This window comes from Desmodus rotundus, chromosome 10 (assembly GCF_022682495.2).
Source record: "Desmodus rotundus isolate HL8 chromosome 10, HLdesRot8A.1, whole genome shotgun sequence".
NCBI lineage: Eukaryota > Metazoa > Chordata > Mammalia > Chiroptera > Phyllostomidae > Desmodus > Desmodus rotundus.
In genome coordinates this window covers 6,132,431-6,153,776 of record NC_071396.1, presented here as the reverse complement: position 1 = coordinate 6,153,776, position 21,346 = coordinate 6,132,431, and the positions used below count along the sequence as shown (strand labels likewise).

Below are 21,346 nucleotides of genomic sequence, written 5' to 3'. Positions count from 1 at the left end.
GATCTGTGACTAGGAAATCACAATAATTAAGAACCCCCCCCCCAGGGGAAGAGCGAACTAAGCCACCAGGACCTGCGCGGTACCTGTAGCACACGGCGAAGTGGGCGTAGGCGGCGACGATCCAGTTGTGGTGGCCGGCCACTATCAGCACCTTGCGAGGGTCCACAGGAAACCCTGAGGATGCAGAGGAAGAACTACTTTCTGTCTCAGGCACGGGCCAGTCCCAGGCCTCTCCCGGGGCAAGTGCAGCTTTGCTGGGCCACAGCAGGGAGTGGGGCGTGTTTACCTCGCTCCAGGCTGCCTCCTGCCGCCCAGGCAGAGTGGCAGCCCCGGCGGAGCCTGCGGGGCCCACAGAGCCGAGGACATTCACTCTCTGGCCCTTTTACAGAAGGAGCTGCTCAGTCCCTGCGCTACAGATTTACAGCAAGCAGCGAATTACGTATTTTTTAAAGTAAGTTACATGAGATATACATGATAAATGTGGATTAAAAAGCAAGATGAGGCAAAAATTACATCTTTATAAATACTGGGTATCAGCTAAAACTGGAAACATGGATTTTCCCTTCCCTATGTCAGCAATGTCTGCTCACCTAGCCTAACTGTCTCTTCTCCAGACCCAGACAGGACAGGCTGGGCCCCGTTTCCCCGCGCCTCCCCTTCCGCAGAGTTCAGTCCGTTCCTAGAGTCAGCAGAGGGTCTGGCTGCGTTGTTTATCTTACGACTAGGAATTCCTAAGAAGGAAGTAAGACAAGTTTACTCCTATGTTCACCTAAAACAATTTAAAATTTCACGTATCAAAGACACATAAGTATGTGCCTCTCATTATAGTCTACATATATGTTCCAATATAGCAATTTATTACAAACCACTTAATTACTATAAAAACAAAGTGGAAAACAAAACTTAACAGATTTGCTATTTATCATGCTATATACAAATCAGGTTAAGCTTTACCGTATTGTACTCCACTTCTACCTAGCTCCAGGTTACTGAAATCAACCACTAATTCATTGGGTCTGTCGCTGGTCTGTACATTGAACGGTTACTAGGTGTTAGGTATGGAGTACGCATTTGAGCTGCTTCCGAGCTGAACTGCCCCGTACTTTCAAAGGTCTGCCTTTCCTCTGGCGGGCCAGGGGTCTTCACTGGAGCTAAACCACGCTCCGAAGCCCACCGGAACACAGGCGGAGGCAGGAGGCTTCTTCTAACGGCACGGGGCAGAGGGGACACCCGCCTCACTTGCCTCTGTCCCGTCCACCGACATCTGCAGAGCGCCCGGGCTCCACATGGAGACTGACAGGCGACCAGCAAGGCCAGAGCCGCGCTGTCTGCATTAACAGAGCCCCACGGAACTGAACGGCGGCGGTGCGCACGGCAGAGCTCAGCAGTGGCCTCCCAGCCTCCCTCGCCTGCTCGGGGGGAGCACTCGGGCACGTCCCTGTCCGACTCTCTGTGCAATGAGAGAACTGCTACTAAAATTCAAATCCTCGCCATTTCTAGTCAATTTTCAAGTGAGAAAGTCAAGAATCAGAGAACGATCTTCATTCTCCCCATTTCTACAAGTGTTTGGTAAGAAGCACGCGCGGGAAGACGGAGCCGGGAGCGGGGTACCTGGCGGGGGCAGGTAGCCGTGGAAGAGCACGCTGCCGCAGGACGAGCGCTCCAGTTCCTCGCACAGCAGGAGCCGGCGCACTGCGGACAAGCAAAGCACAAGGTCAAGAGCAGGGCTGACAGCGCTCCACTTCCGGTTTCTCCGGTTCAACAGGGGGAGGGGCAGACAGGAAGATGCTGGCCTGAAATCGGCCCACGTTTCTTCTACGAGGGAAGCCCCCAAAGAGTTAACACTGAACTAGTCCATCAGAAACGTAGGACCTGGCATAAGACACGTTCTATTCGGGCAACTTAGGGCACAACGGGGCAAATCCTAAGGACGAGACTGTATCACATACCTAACGGAGTGATTCCGTAAAACTCGGCTTCGTGCCTGAGAACGTTGATACTCACTCCCCTGCAAAGAAACAGAGGAGGTGAGCCTTCTGACAGGGCCACTCGCGTCAGCCTCGGAAGCAACAGAAGTAACAGGCGCTTAATGTAACCAGAATCACAAGGCTTTCAACACTTCCTTTCTCCTAAAATCCTCGATCGTTTGAAAAAATCTAAATAAAACTGCACACCAACAAGAACATTCCCTCATTTTAAAACCATTCCCATGTGGATGCCACAGGCGACTGAGAAAAGTAAACCACCAGGAAGCACCTCTAAGGCAAACACGAGTAAAATCACTCTCGTATGACATTAGTGGATTTTAACTTTTTATCATAACGTTACAAAGAAGTAGCTCAAGTCAACAATTGGAATTTTAAAAGCTGTATCTATGCAATATTAATAAATTCTCACTGAAAGCTCACTAGCAATATGTGAAATAAAAGAACAATAAGATACAAATTGGACTGTAGCTTCCTGGTAAGAATTCCGACTATGGCAAAGTTAAAGAAATAGTTTAGCTCTGGCTGGTGTGGCTCAGGGGATTGAGCCTGGGCCTGGGAACCAAAGGGTCACCAGTTCGATTCCTAGTTAGGGCACATGCCTGAGTTGTGGGCCAGGTCCCCAGTAGGGTGTGCATGAGGGTAACCACACATTGATGTTTCTTTCCCTCTCTTCTTTCCTTCCCCTCTCTCTAAAAATAAATAAATAAAATCTTAAAAAAATAGTTTAAATGATCATTTATCAACGCCACCGCCACCACCATGTACTGAGCCTCTGCCGCGCGTCCCTGAGGATGCACAGTAAACAGTGCTCACCCTGCAGGGATATACTCTGGGGGCAGACAGACCCCAGGAGAGGAGTACGTGTCACGGATGCTGGGGTGGTGGCAGCACAGGAGATGAGGTGCACCTGCTCCAGGTGGGTATGGTCGCGACCCGGGGGGAGCTCAGAGAGAGCTCAGGGTGAGGTCGACAGACATTTTAAGGAGAGTGTTTAAGGAGAGTGGTGACGGGATCAGACGGACAGTGTTAGAAGAGTCTGGAAGCTACACTGCAGGGATGCAGAAGGAGGTGGGGAGGCGTGGTCAGGAGGTGGAGGGGTATGGTCAAGTGGGGAGGCACGGTCAGGAGCCCAAGGGGCAGGCAGTCTGGAGGAAGGCAGGAAGGGGCTTCTGCCCATGAGAGTTTCATGCTGAGAAAACTTATTGTGGAAAAAACCTTTCCTTCATAAAGTGTACCAAAGCCATACCCATCAACCAGAATTTATTTAAAAGGATGCATTTCTTACCTTAAGTCTAGTTCTTTTGTCCGAAGAAAATTTAAAATGGGTGCAAATGCCGCAGGATCTCTATCAATAAATATCTGTAAATGAGGAGTTGTTTTATTTTCCAAGTACAGCTACAGCTTTGAACTTCAGTATCTGCAGCACTAGCTCAGGGAACACAGACTGAATTACTGTAATGCTGCAATTTCCTGGAATGCAGTACAATCGTGTGCATTTAATGCGTAGTGCTTCTCCCGAAAAGCCATTGGGTTGATGATGTTTTGAGATGTAGGGGGACGGTATCTAGTAAGTCAGTTCTCTCATTTCTTTACCGATATCTCTGGTAAAAGTGACACCCAGGGGGCATTTTTATCTGAAATATTCTGGAATTTAGTGAACACTTTGAAGATATTATGCATTAACAATACTTTCTCCTATTGCGTGATTATTAATTATTGATGACAGCGACCGTGACTTACATACTTTGTGATTTACATGTGACTCACTGACATAACAACATACCTTCACCACACACACAGTGGCAGGGTAATAAAGAAAGTAATTCTGTCTGCTGCCGTCAAAACCAGGAAAGAACACTGTCGCGGGCTGGGGAAGATGGGCTGACGCCAAAAAAATTCTTTTTTCATAACAAATACAGCCCCACAGGATACAGAAGGGGAAAATAAAATGCTTAAAAATGGGAACTACATCAATGCTGGCTTTTCACAGGAATGTGCATCACCACCACCTCGAACCAATGACGAGAGCTCTAACCACGAAATTGAACACCTACGTCAGTTTGGGGACGGCAGCAAGTAACCCCTTTTCACTACAACACATTACGCACATTCAATGGGTGACGTTCACAAATTCTCGCTATTTCTTTTATTAGGACCGATCTGAGTGGAGGAGACACCCAAACTTTGTGGAGATCTCATTACCGATGTCCTCCTTACATCCTCAAATCGGCACACCCGCCGGTGCTGCGTTACTTCTCCTGCAGACGCCATCGAAGCAAAGGACACCTGTGGCCACTTTGTTGCCTCCAAACAGAGAGCCCGTCTGCTTTTGACAGCAGGAGACATTTACCTTCTGTGCTGTTGGACACATTATAACTGCTTGTTACGTGTGTAAACCAATGCCTTTTGTACTGAGACATCACAGTTCTTTAATTCCCTCGTGCCACCATGGCTGTACAAACGCAAGAGGTTGTGCTCCAAAACAAAAAATAAATTTAAAAAAAAAAAAAGGTCGCAGGACTTGACTAACTTGCAGTATCTTACACCATTTCAGTGCAGAAGGAAAATGTCTCGGTATTCACATCAATCCCGCTACAGTTTTGATTACTGATTGTGGGGAACCGTTCCAAACGTGGGAAATGTGGCTCAGCCCCCACTCGGAAAAGCCAGTGGGGAGCGAGGTTGGCAGGCAGGACCCACATCCATGGATAGGTTCTCCAGTGGGAAATCAGGCCTGCATTGTACCTAGACTGCTTTGAGACTTTCTCTTGCTAAAACCCCCTCACCCTGAGGCAGCAAACGTTTACGGAGTATCTTTATCTTCCCAAAATCTGGGTTAGACCTTCCAGGTACGGAGCATAACCTGGTTTCCACCATTTCTCCCTTTACATTGCAAATATCCTCCTTTGATGTATTCAGCGACATCCTCTCCTTTGTCTGTAAAAGATAACCACCCAAAACAAACCTATGAGGACTGTCTTTGATGTAAGGGGCCTAGAAAAACAATAAAAGCCTGTCAAGGCAAGGGTCGGGTGCTCTCCTCTTGAGACAGTGCCCGCGCTGTCCCTCTTCCTCCACAGGAGTTCTTTAGTCCGTGTGTATTGGTATATTGCAGCCACAGCACCGGATCCTGTGGGCTAGGATCCGCGTCAACTGATTACAAGTACCTTACTGACAATGTCAGCTCACCTCCCACACCGTCTCCAACCACAGACACTTAAACTGCTGTATGCAGTGTCCCCTGCATAGAGTTCTCTTTTATAAATACAGAAACAGTCTACATGTGACAAAAAATAATAAACGGTAAGTACGCACATGCCACTCTCACTCAGTGGTTGTTAAAATACTAGCTTTCTCGTCTTCTAGGAGTCATGGCAGAATAAGAATCAAGCATTACAGGCCTTCATCTGATCTGGACACGTATGCGCATTATTGTACTTACAGCACCAGTTTCATCGCGAAGCGTTGAAATTCTTCCACTCAGCAAACTGGAAGTCATTAACCATAAGCTAGTTAGTATTTAAAATCTGAGTATAAATACAAGTCCTAATTCCTTATCAAGTGTCAGTGACTAATACAAAGGAGCCGTTTTATCTCCAAAGATTTTCAAAAATTATCTTTTTATTTGTGGAGAAGGAAACTTTATTCAGTACAAGACAAATTACTATTTTAAAAGTTAAGATATTTTATTTAAGAAATAAAAATATTAATTTGACAAGAAGAATTTTACTACTTTAATAAATACTAAGTATATTAAAAATGGTACTAAAAATTATATGAAATACCTGGAAAAAAAAGAATCTGGAATCCACATGAGAGTCTGTTTTGAGGTACTAAATCTGCAATTGAAAAGTATCTGGTATTATAAATGAGAATATATTCAAAACTCCAATATTAGTTAACTTGCTCTAATATGCTGGCCAATGATTTACAAGTTGTTGCAAAGCTATAACCCTATCAATTATATTCATCACATTTAATATTTTTAGATTTCTTTCAATTCAGAGTTAAGATTATTCACAGGTCTCAACAAAATCGAATAATTCACTCGCTGACATATAACACTTCCCTACACACTGCTTTCCAGTGCGCCACTTGCCGAAGAATCAACAGCCAGCCCATCCCACCAACTCTAACCATCTCAGCCTAACCTCGGAATTACCTTCAGGGCCCGTTTCACCTCCCCAGCACAAACCCTGTTCCCCTCTTACAGAGGGTACTCAACAGCCCCAAAATTCATGGTCCCTACCATTTCAGTTTTAAATTTATCCCAGCTACAAAGCTCTTGTGATACCCAATAATCAAAGCCCCACCCATCTTTCTTAATACTCTTAAGGTTTTACCTTCTCTTTAGTGACTTTTCCAAATAGTCTATCCTGTATTATCATTTTGAGCTCATAGTAATTCCATTGTACATAATGCGTTTCACACTTTCTTTAAATGCAGTCTTAGGCGATTCGCAACTGTTGCACTCATTCACTTTAAAAAAATCACTCAGTTAAATCCATCATGCATTATTCTGAGGTTAACTGACATTTGATCGAGTCTGCTTATTGGCACAAATAGAGGGAACTGAACTGAGGCACAGTGTAGCAGGCCAGGACAAGAAAACATCAGCAACAGATGTCAAGTAACATGACCAAGAACGAAATCTTGGGCTCGTCCAGTCCAGCCCCAATTATCTGAATATTGCTGTTAAAGCTTTTCAAAGCAGGTCCCGTGCCCATGAATCAGATTTAAGAAAGGAACCAAACAGTTTGTTCAAGAAAACATGGCAAATTTCCCCAAACAGTTCCTTAGCAGACTGGTAAAGACCAATGAGATTGCAGCTAGTCACAGGAACCTGACCAGGTGAAATAAATCAAAGCAAATCCAGTGGATGGTAAACTGGAGGACCCAGGGGTCCGCTGCAGAAATGAGTCACTATGTATCAGAAAGTGTGCCTTTCACATTCACTGCTGCTTACTTGACACAGCAGCCAAATAACTCAGATTTTATGTTACTTAGGGAACTGCACAGGTCTGCTTAAAGTCATAGTAACAGTTTCAACTAAAATCACCAATTTGGGGTGGGCTTAGCAATCGGGAATTTTGGGATAGAGATAGTAGTACCCTCTCTCCCACTAATTTATTATTTTTTTAAATTTTCAAACAAGAGTTAGACAGGAAAAAGCCCAGAGCTCCTAAGCTGGTTCCAAATATGACTTCATGAAAACTACACTTAAAATTACATGATGAGACTTTTCTGCAACATACATGAAAGCATCTTCTCTGAGTTTTTTAACTCACACCCACAGTGTGCCGAGCAAAGGGACATGTGCAATCCGGTCTCAACAAAAGTATTACTAAAGATAAGAGCATGCTCACATGTATACTTGATGCTACTCACCTCCTGTGAAATTAACTTGGAAGCCATCTAGTTAAAATTACTTATTCTTCAGTGTTACTGCTGGTAATGCCAATAACCCTTGCATTTCCCATTCATTACTTCAAATTCCTTTAGCAATCCAGTAAGGCTGGCACTATCATTGTCCCTTTACGTTTTTGGAAACCAGGCACTGAAAAGTAATGTGCCCAAGGTGGCTGCTAGTCAGAGGTAAAGCCTGGGAACTGGAGCCCTTATCTGTGACCCCAAAGCTCTCTGTCCATGAGCCCCCCCAAGGGCTGGTCCCAGACCTCTCTCAGGACGCCTCAGATCACACCCACTCTGACAGAATCAATCACAAATTGAGTCATATTGGGTTTCTTTCACTTCATTCGGGGTTTTTTTGGTAAACAATATTAACAATTCTAAATGAAACTTCATCTTTTTTCTAAATCACCCCCAAAGATAAATCATAAAAATCAGTCATTTCTATAATTTCACTGAGCATGTCTACTCCATATCTCACAACTCTGGAAATTAAAAAGTAAGACGACCCTGCCCACGGCGGCATGTGCTGCCTCGGAGTTGTGCTCTGCAACCTCCGCCCACCGCAGTTCTGGGCCTGAGGGCTCTCCCAGGGGCAGGCAGTCCCTCCCCTGGAGTTCAGTGAGGGTTCCAGCTGGGCTTTCTTTTACAGTGACTTCCGGGACTGCTGACCTGTGTTCCGCACAAGGTACAGATGACTTCTAGATCCCTCCCAGCTCTGGAATGATGCAGGAGTCTCCGACTCAAAGTTAACTCAGGAAAACAGCCCAAACGTCCACGGTTGCTGCTGGATGTGCCGTTTCTGTACACAGGCCGCGGCACGACCCACCATAAAGCATGCTCCCCTAAAGTGTGGCTTTTTCCCTTTATTCCTCATTCCCACGGAACAACCTTCATCCATCTTTCTAAATCTTTCTAATATATCTGTCTTATTTTCTATTCTTTGCTGACATCGTCACTTAGAAAAAAAAATTAAAAACCTGATCAACTTTCAGAAGCACTGAAACAAAACATAAAATATTCCAGCTGGAAGAAAACTGCCTTACGTGATTTACAATTTTTACACTGAATTCTAAGGTCCGGTCGTTAACAAGAGTCCACTCACTATAAAGCCATGAACTTTCAACATATGGGAGTTAACAGTACCGTTCAATTTTTATCCTAACACTGCACGCCCTTTAGAATGCCTGGAAATGCACCCGTCAGCGAACAGCAGCAGTAAGACACCAGTGTAAGTAAGGACTTTAAATGACTAGTTCCTCCTCGGTCCTGATACTCCAGGAGGCCTACCCCTGCAGGTGTGCCAATCTTCCATCCGCACATTTCCAAACCTGCCCAATTTTCACTGACTTCAGGAACGTATCCACTTCTTACGCTAGGGAGCAAATCTCTTCCTCCGTGAGACTGGTATCTATGCAGCGACAACAATGCTGTAACTTAACTATCGAAGCATCTTGTTTGGGGCGGGGGTGTTGCAAGGAACGAAGGAGTAATTCTTGTGTTAAATTTTCTAGTGCGCTTACAAAACTACTGAACGTCTAAGATCCAAACATTTCATCGCTGTGGTTCACACTGTTTCCATTCTGCATTTTTAAAACCATTATTTAAAAATCTAGGATATTCGAGCATAGCGAGAGACACTGCATTCCAGAACACTCCACCAACACTAAAACTCAACTGCTTGTGCCTTGAACGGAATTGGCAAACGCCCGTGTTTGAGGGCTGACTCATAAGCCATAGTCAATTCACCAGAAAAGAAAAGGGGGAGGGATGTTTTTTCCCAACAAGCTCACCAACAGGCAGAGAGGGGAAGGCAGGCCAGAAAGAGGACAGAGGAGCTGTGTGTCTGTCTGTTTTCCACGAGGGCGCCACACGAAGCCCACGGCCCGGGCTTCCCAGAACCAACTCGGCAAAGTGAAGTTTCTGGACACGTTGCCCTGAAAGTTGCACAACCCTGCAGAGCCACGCACCGAGAAACTCTGAGCGCAACAACGCCCTGCACGTCTGCACGCCCCGCACCCACGAGCCCCTCACGAGGACCCTGCGCGCCTTCTTCCCGGGCGGACCCACGCGCCGGGCACGGAGGGCGGGCGGGAAGGGGGCTCCTTCGCCTGCCCCGGCCAAGCCACTAGGCCAGGCGGGGACCTCAGCGAGGGGCAGGGACAGAGGGAGCGTCACGGCGAGGCGGCCGCCCCGCCACGCACGGGCCCCGCGCCCGGGAACTCCAAGAGGCCCCAGAGCCCGTCCCTTCCCGGGCAGAAGGCCCCCGGCCGAGACCCGCCGCCGCCCCGGCAGCAGGGCCCGCGCGCCCCCGCCCGCGCCCCCCGCGGGCCCCCGGAGGCTGCACGCCCACCCAGGCCCCGCGGCGCCGGCCCACCTGGTCCCCCCCACGTTGAGCTGCACGATCTCGCCGCTGCCGGCCGCCGCCGCGGGGAAGCTGCCGCAGTGCCCTCCCGCCATCTCCGGCGGCTCCCGGCGCGCGCGCCGCGCCCCCTCCCCGGCCGGGGCCCCAGGCGGCGGCGGCGGCGGCGGCGGCCGGGGGGCGGGAGGGCGCGGGGCCTCCCCCACGTTCCCCTGCGCTCGGGGCGCGCAGGGCGCCGGCCGGCCTGCGTATCTGGCGGCCGCTAGGCCGCCGGGCCGGCCCGGGCGTCTTCGGGGCGCTCGGGTGCCGCCGCCAGGGACGCCGCCGCCGCGGCCACGGGCCGAGGGGTCGCCGCTGGGGACAAAATTCCGCGGCGCTCAGCCTTCGCCTGCTGCAGCCGCCGAGGACGGGGCGGGGTGACGGGGACGGGCGGGGAGGGGAAGCCGGGGCGGAGCCTCGCGGGCCCGCGGGGCTGCGCAGAGCCAGGCCCTGGAACGCGTTCCCGCGCTGCTCCCGCCGGCTCCGGCGGGGCTCCCGGACTTTCCTCCCCCGGTCCCCACGTGGACTCAGCCCCTTCCCGTTCACGTGGGACGTTCGCAGCGCCAGCAGTCAGGGTCCCCGATGCAGGACATGCCTGCACACCTGCCCGAAGCACCTGTATTTGGGAGGTGCATGGAACAAATCTCCACGTGCACTCTAGGAGCTGCAAGGAGGATTTCCTAGCTGTAGAAGTCGGTGCCTGAATGGAAATAGCAACAGTGCGGCGGAAATTTGGGGATTTTTGAAACCTGTACAGCGCTTACCTGAGCAGGTTCCTCACGTGGCTCTCTAAAATGTTGTTCCCGAGCAAGGGTTCGATATCCCCGGGGCACGGAAGCCAAGGCAACAGCACCGGCTTTTGGAAAAAGAGGCGCTTTACTTGCCAGCCTGGAGACCAGGCTCCATCAGTGTGTCCTCTGGATCCCGGATTTGGGGCAGGTTTTAAGGGGCTGCATTTTAAGGGGCTGCAAGTGTTACTCATGAGGGCTGTTTCGCAAGTATTACTCCTGGGTCTGGATCTTGTTAGAAACAGGACTGGACCAGGTCCTGAGCGTACAATCTCATCCCTAACCCCCTCGCCCCCACCAACAAGCAGGGGCTTAAACAAAAAGGAAAAAAACAAACCCCAAACCCCTAAATACTGTGGTCAGAAAGCACAACCTGTATAACCTGAGTTTTCAAAACTATTGCGCCCTGTTAGAAGGCCCAGGATACGGTCTACCTGCGTAGATGTCCCGTGAGCATTTGAGTGCACGTTTTGCTGCTGCTGGGAGGAGTGTTCAGAGACCAGCTCTGCCGGTTGATGGCGTTGTTCAGATCGGCTGTATCTTCGTGGATTTTACATCTACTTGTTCCATCAGTTACTGTAAGAGATTTGTCTTCTTGCGTTCTGTTTTTTCTTCTGCAAACTGGGGTTTTCGAGTGCAGCTCTTAGCTGCATACATGTTTTCGATTGCTATGTTGTCTTCATGATACGTCGTCTTTATCAGCATGAGGGGATCCTGCCCCAGGGATAGTGGACTCATCACTCCAGTGTTTGACTCTCTTCGTGCCCCCCCCCCTTCTCTGCATGCCAAACCTTCCTTTCCTTTCTCTTCTGAGGACACCAGTCCGGGGATGCTACGGCCCACCCCGCGTCCAGGATGATCTTGTATCCGGATCCCCTAACACAGTTTCATCTGCCACACTCCTGTTTCCAAATGAGGTCACATTCCCAGGTTTCGACGTGGTCACATCTTCTGGGGACTGCCATTCAAGCCTCTGTTCGTTCCCACAACAAACTTGCACCCGAATATGTGTAGCAACTTAATTTGTAAATAGCCAAGAAGCAGACATAGCCTGCCTCTTCACCATCAGGGGAATCAATAAACAAATTTGTTCCTTTCATCAGAATCCTCACCAGTGAAAGGGAAGAAATTAGTGCTACACACAAGTAACTGGACAAGTGAATGATAAGACAAACCAGGGCGGGGGGGGGGGGGGAGTATGTAGTGTGCGATTCTGTTTAAAGAAAATTCTAGAGAATGTAATCCAGTCCGTAGTTACGGAAAGGAGACAGATTGGTGGTTTTCAGGGGAGAGGGTGGCAGTGTGTGGGAGGGAAGTACACAGGGACACCAGGAAGTTCCTCAGGTGATGATATGGTCATTCTCCTGACCAGGGTGATGGTTTTCAGGATGTATGTGTGTGCCAGACGTTACCAGACTGTTCATTGTAAGTAAGGGCGGGTTTCTGTGTTTTAATTAAACAGAAAACTCAATAAACTCAAACGTAATGCTTTCTAGTGTGTCCTGCAAAGCTCCTGTCATCCGTGGTGATTCCTGAAAATGACACAGCCACTCTCCGATTCCTGAAAATGACACAGCCACTCTCTGATTCCTCATCTATATTCTGCCTTTCTCTCTCCTCCTGTGTACCTCGGGAAACTGATTCCTAGGGGCTGTGTCACCTGGGGGTCCTCGTCCTCCTCCATTCTATCAGAGTCAGCAGTGGGAGGCCCCAGGAAGACACTCGGGGCCCAGGGAGACAGCGGCCAGGGCAGTTCTTGACCCCCATTTCCCCATAGTTCCAGAAGTGCCTGCGTTCTTCACTGTCCACACTTCATGTAACAGCCCTATTTCAGATTCTAGTTCTGCTTAGGTTCCTGCACACCCTGTCTTTCCCTAATCAAGGGGTAATTACTTTCTGGTGTTCCTAGTCCTCAAGCAGTTCACCATCCCTTTATGGATTCCTTAAATCTGCCCACACTTCTGGAAGGAATGCCTCCATTCAACTCCCTTCTGTTAATAGTGCTCCCTCCCACTCCCAAGCACACACGTCCTAAGGTAAAACAATAGATTCTCACCAGTAATACTCATAACAATGACAATGCAATCTGCTAAGAGTCCCCAGATCCACAACAGAGATACACTTTGCAGTACTAGGCAGAGTGATTTCAATCTTCCTTTCTTCTGTTATTTCTAGGCCAGTCATTGGTAAACTATGGCCCACAGGCCAAGTCTGGGGCAGGACCTTTGTAAATAAAGTTTTGCAGGAGCAGAGTGTTAGGGAGCACAGCCACACCTACACGTTATGCCTGCTTTTTGAATGACAGTGACACAGTGAGTGGTCCTGACCCAGACTTTTTGGCTGGTGAGGCCCAAAATGCTTGCTTGTCTGACCTCTTACAGAACGAGCTTGCAGTGTGGGCCCTGGCCAGGACCTCCTGCTGCTTAAGAAACCAGACCCGTTATTGTAAGTGTCCAACGAACAGAGCTGCTGTTGTGTTTAGACTTATAACTGGCAGAAGCTTTCATTAAAACTGGTAAAACTTCAATCACATTCTTAGGCAGGACTTTCTCCGCACGTTGTCACCACAGGTGGGAAGGAAGCAGTATAATGACTTCCTTTTGCCTGGTCCAGAGGACACTCCCAGGGCTCAGGTTGTTTTTCCACGGACTCCCGACGGCCGTGCACCATTAAACGAGAAACAAGGAACACAGGCGAGTCACTGAGAGAAGGTAGACTGGGGCATCTCCTCCGGTGTGAAACCTTTCATACAACCGGATACAGATACGTGGTTCCCATGTATACAAAACCAAACGCCAGCAGTTCCATAACGTAGAGGAAAAACTAAAACCTGAACCACGTTGACTGATAACATTCCATTTACAATAACAATAACATTTCTAGTTTTGGAACAGTCTCTGCGATGATGACAGTGATTAATCTATTCAGTAGAGTACTTTGAAAAATCATATTATTAAGGAGTGAAAGCCTCTCATGACCATTAGTCAATACACACTGAATTTTCATTAAAGGTTAATACATTATTATATGAAAGTGCTTTGGAAACTATTGGGTCAAATCCCATCCTATCGTCACAGGGTATGGAAAAAAGGGGGAGGGTTCAGTACAATCCTCAAGTGTTCAAACTGCAACAATGTGCACCCTGAGCTAGTGTGTTGCTACAGAAGAACGAACTATGGAAACATTTCCCCTAGAGTCGGCATTCTTCCCTGTGTATCATGTAGGAGGGCGTTGGGTGCTTAGAAGATGTGCTAACACATCTCATCATTTCAGCGGGGCTGCCTTCTCATAATCCGTTTGCCTAAAAGTCTGAGAGTCCTACTGCTGTAGACATCTCAACAACAACAACAAAATAGGCAGAGTAACTTGGGGGGCTTCATTTCAGTAAGATTTTAAACCAGAATTGGTTTCCGTGATGCAGACTACCAAAAAAAAAAAAAAAAAAAAAAAAGGAAGAAGAAGAAGTACCACCTTACTCTACTTAATTTAGTAGAAAGTCTGTGGACTAAGAAATTTATACAATAGTATTTGTAAGTGAAATTTTGAGAAAGTACTTCCTAACTCTATGATTTCAATAAGAAATAATATCCCTAGTTTGAAACTGCAATCTCCTTTTTTGTAACCAGAAATCTGTTTTTAAGTCTCAGACTGAATTCACATGATAAACAGAAAAATTGAGTAAAGCAAATGAGAATAAGCATACCAATGCTAAAACCAAATAAGAATAAATATGTCAATGCTAAATACAATTCGAATATGAAAAGTTTCATAGAATCTGAAAGGCTGGCCTAAGAAAAATTGTATCCTATTTTATAACCCTTATTTTGAGAACCATTAGGCATAGAGAAGAGTATTACTTCAACCCCTTCTCCACCCAGCACATCCTAATTACTCTTTTTTGGTTGACCACATTGCACAGGCTGAATATCATTTTATAATGACTTATTATAATGTAAGGGCTAAAGCTCCTGTTTTGAGGATTCTGAAAGCCATTAAAGAGCCATTTTGCAGACAATATATAAAGAAACTTTTCCCAAAATTTTCTGTGTGTGTTAGTAAGTGGTTAATTTCAATCTAAATAATATTTTCTCATCATTGGAATCACTGTTTACATCATTCCTATCAAGGAAATAAATTATTAGTTCACCACATAGCTGTGCCGAAGGTGAAAATAATAAATGACACGTCGAACACCATTTAAACTACACTATGATTCTCCATTCCCTCTCAACAGAAATGTACCACACACCCTCATTAACTCGGGGGTAACTACAGGCCACTACCGTGCAGCAAATTCTGGACTAGATCTGGCTTGTGGACAAGACTGTCCCCCAGACATTGTAGTAAAGTTGTGCAGACATCAAGTTCCGGGCCTCATCACGTGACACCGTTTGTCTTCTTGCATAGAGCAGACGTGCTGTTTCTTCTCTGTCCAGTCCGAACAGCTCGCACCCCCACGGGTGAGAAATTCTCTTCTTATCTCCGGCAGTTGGTTTATTAGAGAACATGAGGAAAGGCCTCACCGTCCAGCTTTATGTCCTGCTATGTTGGGTTCTCAGCCCGATTTACACACGGGCTCATTCCTTGACCTTGATTTCTACCAAACCTAAGACAGAGATTCCATAGTGATTAGAATGCCCAGCAGGTTTGGGGCAGGTGTAGAGGTAATAAGCTCATTATCGGCGTTATTGAATGGTGCTCCATTAGGGTCATCACTTAGTCAACTGTTCGATCCTAGCTTTGTTGTCTTCCCAAGCTGATTTCCAGACACAGCCAGCTTCTGGGAAAGCGGCCACACTCTGCTTTCCGTCCTACCTGGACACTGTTGTAGCAACATATCATCTTGATTTAAGGTCACACAGAGTGCAGAAGCTCTGCTGCTCGGCACCACCTCCCTTAGACTTGGCAGTAATTCTCTCGTGCCACCGGAAACACAGCCAGGTGATAAGGAGCGTCCACACACCGTGAACGGAGTCAAAGCTGGAATTGATTACCTGTAATACAGGGAGTCAGTAGGGCTGCTGTGTCTCCTCTTTCCTCCAGCTCCTGCAAGGGGGACATTTTTAGGTAGAGTTTGCAGAGCACCACAGGACTCCAGGAATACAACCTGCGTTCCCTGGAGAAAACAAATCCCAACGTTTGTGTGTTTTTATTTATTTTTATTTTGTTTTGTGTCCCCCCAAACTTTCCATTAGTCAGCCACAAATCTTAACCACAAGAAATGTATCTAGATGGGCCAAGGTGACAATTAACTGATACAAACTTTTGTCTTAGTATTTCTTTGGAACAGGATTTTTAGTGCAATATAGGAACACTTCTTCAGTTCTGTGATACTTTTCATTCTTAGGTGGGTTAAGTATGAGAATGTTGCAATCATTCCGATTGAATTGTTATAAGATACTTCAGCAGTAGTCACCCAGATTATATCTTTAGCCTGACACAAACTAAATCACATAAATGGCTTAATTGAAACAAGGCAGGTAAAAGAGGAAAAAAGGAAGCAGACAAACAAAACCCTAAACAACCAATAAGAAACAATTTGTGAGAAAATAGCTAGCAAAATAGTAGGATAGAATATAACCATATAAATAATTACATTAACTACAAATGGTCTAAACATCTCAATTAAAAAGCAGAGACCGTCAGATTGTATTAGAAAAAAAAATCAAGACCCAAGAGTATGTTATCTATAAGAAACCCACTTAAGTAAAAATACATTGATGACAACAAAAGATGGAGAAAGATATTCCATGTGTGCCAGTTATTAATTTGTAGGCTTGCAGCTCCAAATTTATACTTTATTGGCTCATTTATGAAAATATATGAGTCCTTAATACTATTTTTTCTTTGCCAACTGACATAAAGCTTTATTTTATTTTATCAATAGAGGGCGCTGGAGAGAGAGTGCCGGATGAAGGGGCTGGTTCCTGCTGGCCAAGGCACGCTATAAGAGGCAGCTGGGAGCCCTGGCCACTGGAGAAGTGGAGGCTGCCTGGGGTGGTGCTGGGCATGGAACAGTACATGCGGCCCAGTGCAGCTCTCTGGAGCGTGGGGTGCAGGCCAGGACTCACTTCTGGAGTGGTGAGTTTTGCTTTTAACTTCTGTATGTCCTGCAAGATACACTGTTTCTGTTTCCCAATATTTATAGCATCATGTTTAAACAGGAAGGACCCAACCCCCAAACCTCTCCCCCCCATCCCCCAAGTGGACCCAGCAGCCTCTGGAAGCTCTATTTTGTCAGCTTTCTGTATCAGTAGGTCATTGGAAATAGGTTCCCGTGCTACTCAGCACTTTTAAACTCACACTTCTCACAAAATTCAACACAATTGGAGTCCAATTTATCAAAATGAGTTATTGGCAATGCAATGAATGTTCTTTTTGGGTGAACTATAGCAGCTTTTGTTAATTGCCTAAAATCTGCAAACTTGTGGGAAACATTTGCCATAAATTGCTTTTTCCAGACATTGCCTCAGTAATAAATAAGCCGTTCCGGTGATTAATAAGTGCTCCTTCTTTTGATTTTGTTCCCTTGTAATTTAAAAAAAAAAAAAAGAGCAAAACAAAACCTGAAGACAATCAAGAGAAATCCCAAAACTACATCTGCCAAAATACCACCTTAAGAACCCAAACCACAGCTGAGACACCGCCAGTTTCTCACTGTGATTTCCCCTGTTGAGACTCTTTGTGCTTCAAATGACAGGACTTAGAAAGGAAGCAAATAAAGAAATTTTAGGGCTTGCACACCTGGGAATGAATCCAGTTTCAGGTTTGGTTGAAGCAGAGATGTGCAAAGGAAACCAGAGTTGTCACCCCTAAGGATTCCTCTTTGGCATAAAAATTATTTTGAGCTGAAGCAGCAGCAAACCCAGGAAAAACTCCCCAGTTCCGTCTAAAGACAAGAAATAAATTCTCCTTTTCCTGGAGGCACTCATTAGCCCAGAGACTCTCCAGAAGAATCTAGAAACAAATCTTAATCCATTAGTTCTCTCCCATCTATTGACCTACCTGCAGTTTGCTACACTTGGGGGCCTAAAACTATTGTGCTTTGTCCTGTCTTTTCTCTGAAATGTACATATCGTTCTTTGTTGAAGATGTTACATAAGCAGGAATCTAAGCCTTTGAGTTACTTTTCATTGAGGTTGTTACAATCTGTCATTTTGTTAAAGAGTGCCAGCTGAAAAACCTAAGAGAGGTAGAGGTAAAATTTTGCCTCCTCTACCTATGAAACCTGTTATTGGTACCTGTCTCCCCTTCATTTCTTGGTGTTTGTCTGTCCTTGGAATCTTTCTCATGTTCGCCCTATAGCTGGCAACAAGCTGGCCACCCACAGCCCTTGGCTCCATCATTCCTGTAACTGTGGACCCAGAGAAAGACTCTCTCCCTCTTCTATATTCCACCTGTGAACTTTCAGGGCTGAACACTGAAGTGTAGTAAGTGGTATATTCGCACTTAGGATGCGGGTCAAGGCGGGGTTAGTGTTCCTGAGCATCCAACATATATGCCAGGCATTGTCCTCGGTTTGGGGCATGTGATGGGAACAAGAGAAAGGAAGCCCCCACCCTCCTGAAGTTTACTGGTGGAGGTGATGGGAAATGATGTGACCAGACAATCAAACAATCTCCAATAACAACAGTAATTTTACATCATAAACAAAGAGCAGGTTGAAAGGGTGGCAGACAATGTGGGCCGGCAATGGTGCTGTCGGAGGCTAATTTTGGAGAGTGGGGGTCGAGGAAGAACTTTGCAAAGAGGGGACATGTGAGTAGCAGCAGAGAGTGGTTCTGTGCACTGTGACTTTTTCTGGAAGAAAATGCAGAGGAGGACGTTGGCCTCACGGGCTCTCAGGGACAGACTCTGCGAAACCTGTCCCAGACACGCAGGGCTGGCTGGGTAAGGGACTGTGTCTTGTTGTCAGTGCTGTTTCCTCTCCTGGGATGTGTGGCACCCTGCCCCAGACACAGGACTTGTCTGGATGGACGTACACATGGTTTCCCAGGTCCCTTTCAGCTCTACGGTCAGTGACTGTGAGTTTATTCTATCAGCAATTCATTTTCTTATGTTTTAACATTCGATAATGTCAGAATGAATGCTGTAAGCAAGCAGGACAAGACTGAATTATAGGGGTATCATTTACACTCGCCATATTATAGAAGGACATTCTAAATAACCTTACCGAGAAAAGATAAAGGTTCTGATCTTTAATGACTCATGTGTCAATATGTGTAAATCCTATTAAGTATCTTTAAAAATGTCTAGTGACGTAAGTGTCATTATTTATTTTCTAGCTTCAGAGGAATCTGTGGTTAAATTAACATCTTTCTGATCAGTAAACAGCCTCTAAGTGTAGTTGACATAACTTTGGCAGTTAGTAGAATGAATATTTTTTAAAAAAACTTGTTTTTATTTAGTGACTATTATTACTTGTACTATCTGATTTATTGAGACTAAAAGAAATACTTAGGAAAATGTTACCTATGAGAAGCTGTTCCTTTAATTCATCAGTTATGCTTACAAAATAGAGACAATAGTCTCTAAATAATTATCGTTGTGTTAACCAATACCAAGAGTGACTTACCAGGGGGCCGCATGCAGCCCAGGATTGCTATGAATATGGCCCAACGCAAAGTGGTAAATTTATTTAAAACACTACTTAGTTTTATAGCTAAATTTTATACTAAGTTTTATTACTTAGATATGCACATTTGCTATATGATTATTATTGATTACAAACTTGGGATCTGCTCTACGATTTTAAAAGATTATCAAAAGGGCCACTGTGTAATTAGGGGTATTATGTGAGGAGTTTTTTGCTTATCTGTGGTGGTGGAAATCATAAACTTTATGCACAGGCCTTTATTTTGCTCATCAATTTTCATTAGTGTTTGTGTTTTTAATGAGTGGGTCAAGACAACTCTTCTTCCAGTGTGGCCCAGAGATGCCAAAAGGTGGGACACCCCTGGTTTAGAATGGGATGGTTCATTTTAATTCCTACCAAATAATAGTTCTTAAAATGCCACCATGCTTCAAGCCCTTTTTATCAAGTGAATAAAAATGACAATCTGTAATCTTTTGGCAGTTTTCTGTATCGTTTGCTAAGTTCCTTATAATCCCAATGACTGGCCTTCAGAAGACCAGGTATACTGATAGTCCTCTAGTTTGCTTTGGTTTGAGCATTCCCGGAGGGAAAAGTGTCCGTCTCTGTTACTTTCTTCCTTTGATTTGTTCGCTGAGGTGCGCTAAGGCTCTGAATTCCCAGTCCATGTGGCACACTCTGTATGAGACTCTCGTTGAGTTCTTCCCTGTCTGTGGCATTCCTGCTGCAGGGTTTTTTCCTTTAGCTCTCATCTCCTTCTCAGACAACAGACTCTGCAGTTCTGGCCTCTGTTCTGCTCACTTCACTGGAAGCTTCCCCTGCTCCCAGGTGAGCCACTCTGCAGGCTGACGGCAGACGGACTGCAAGTCCGGGGCAGAGTGAGAGAAGTTACAAAATCCGCCCTAAGCTCATACTCTTGTTTGAAGGCTGAAATTCAGGATCTCTTCCTGCCTTTGGGGCCTCTGCCTGAGAACAATTTTAAATGGTTTTAACAAATAAATTATACTGGAAGGTGGACTGCACAGGCAAGTCAGTTTACGTAACACACACTCTCTCAGCTGCTGGTGATGGACCAAGTGGTTTCAGACACCCCTGGAAGTTCTGTTATCTTCCATTTCTGTCTAATTTTTCTCTTTGAAATCAGTTCTCTGTAACCTGCCAAGGAGTCAGTAGTCTTAGTATGAGAAGGGTCCTGCCAGGATGCGGTTCGTATTTAGATGCGTTAATTAATGTGGGCATAGGATATTACGTACGTTTCAGGCGCACACCGCAGTGATTCGGCATGTATACACCTGATGCTGTGAGCACCACGACAAGGCTGGTAAGCACCTTCCGCCAGGCGTAGTCACTACGGTGTTCACGACTGTACTCCCTACGCCCTATGTGACGTCCCGTTGCCTTGTCATCGACCTAGTAACAGGACTAGCGACAAACGAGTTCTGTGCTGAGCGCTGTTCTAAGAGCGCCCCTTATATAATTGGCTCATATGACACTATTGATGATATCTAGATTTTATGAATAAGGAAACTGGCACATGGATTTTACTTAGACATTTTGCTTCTAACAGAATTAAGAGAGAAGAGGTTGCCAAATTGTAAAATACATAAACCTTTAGGATCAGAAAGTTATTTTACCTTCTAATTTTAAGGCTAAGCGTCTTTTCTACCACTTTGTCTTTAATCGGCTATTGGGTTACTAGGTTGCCATTTAAAATATAATTGTTAAGGTAGGTTAAAAACTGTTTTAAACACCTTGTCAATCAAAGGATTAAGCAAGAAGCTGACTTTGCATAAAATGTCCACTGGGTGGCAGAATTTCATAAAAAATACATGGAATTAGATTTTATAGTTCCCCAAAACTTGTAAAGACCAAATGAATCATTTGTTTTGGGTTGTTAAATAGTTAATCTTTGGGCTTCTTAGATAAATTTATTAGAGAATAACATATTATATTTAATAACCTTTCAAATGAGAAACAGAGCCTTACGCACCTTTAACGCACTTCAGTTATATGTCCCCGCAGACAACGGTTTCCTTGGAAATGCACTTCACAAACAAAATAACCCTAACATACACAGATGGCCCTTGAGCACGTGGGACAGCGTGTAAACTGTTTATGAATCTTTAAATCAAGCCATACTAATAAAAAGCCCATGGTCTTGCATCCA

General features: G+C 45.7%; 1 protein-coding gene across 3 annotated transcripts in view; it reads right to left on the bottom strand.

Moving 5' to 3' along the window:
- KCTD3 (potassium channel tetramerization domain containing 3) overlaps positions 1 to 10,070 on the bottom strand; it is a 31,261-nt gene extending 21,191 nt beyond the window's left edge. The window contains exons 1-8 of one of the 3 annotated variants that reach the window (XM_053912467.2): positions 9,775 to 10,070; positions 5,774 to 5,827; positions 5,431 to 5,476; positions 3,274 to 3,347; positions 1,950 to 2,008; positions 1,612 to 1,692; positions 591 to 731; positions 84 to 174 (exon numbers count right to left, since the gene is read on the bottom strand). In XM_053912467.2, coding sequence (XP_053768442.1) covers positions 84 to 174; positions 591 to 731; positions 1,612 to 1,692; positions 1,950 to 2,008; positions 3,274 to 3,347; positions 5,431 to 5,476; positions 5,774 to 5,827; positions 9,775 to 9,857 — 629 coding nt within the window. In that variant the 5' untranslated portion in view covers positions 9,858 to 10,070. Of the gene's footprint in view, positions 1 to 83; positions 175 to 590; positions 732 to 1,611; positions 1,693 to 1,949; positions 2,009 to 3,273; positions 3,348 to 4,190; positions 4,347 to 5,430; positions 5,477 to 5,773; positions 5,828 to 9,774 lie in introns of those variants that run through there. The other 2 variants (XM_053912468.2, XM_053912469.2) reach the window with 2 other exon arrangements.
- Between the last annotated feature and the right edge of the window lie 11,276 nt (positions 10,071 to 21,346).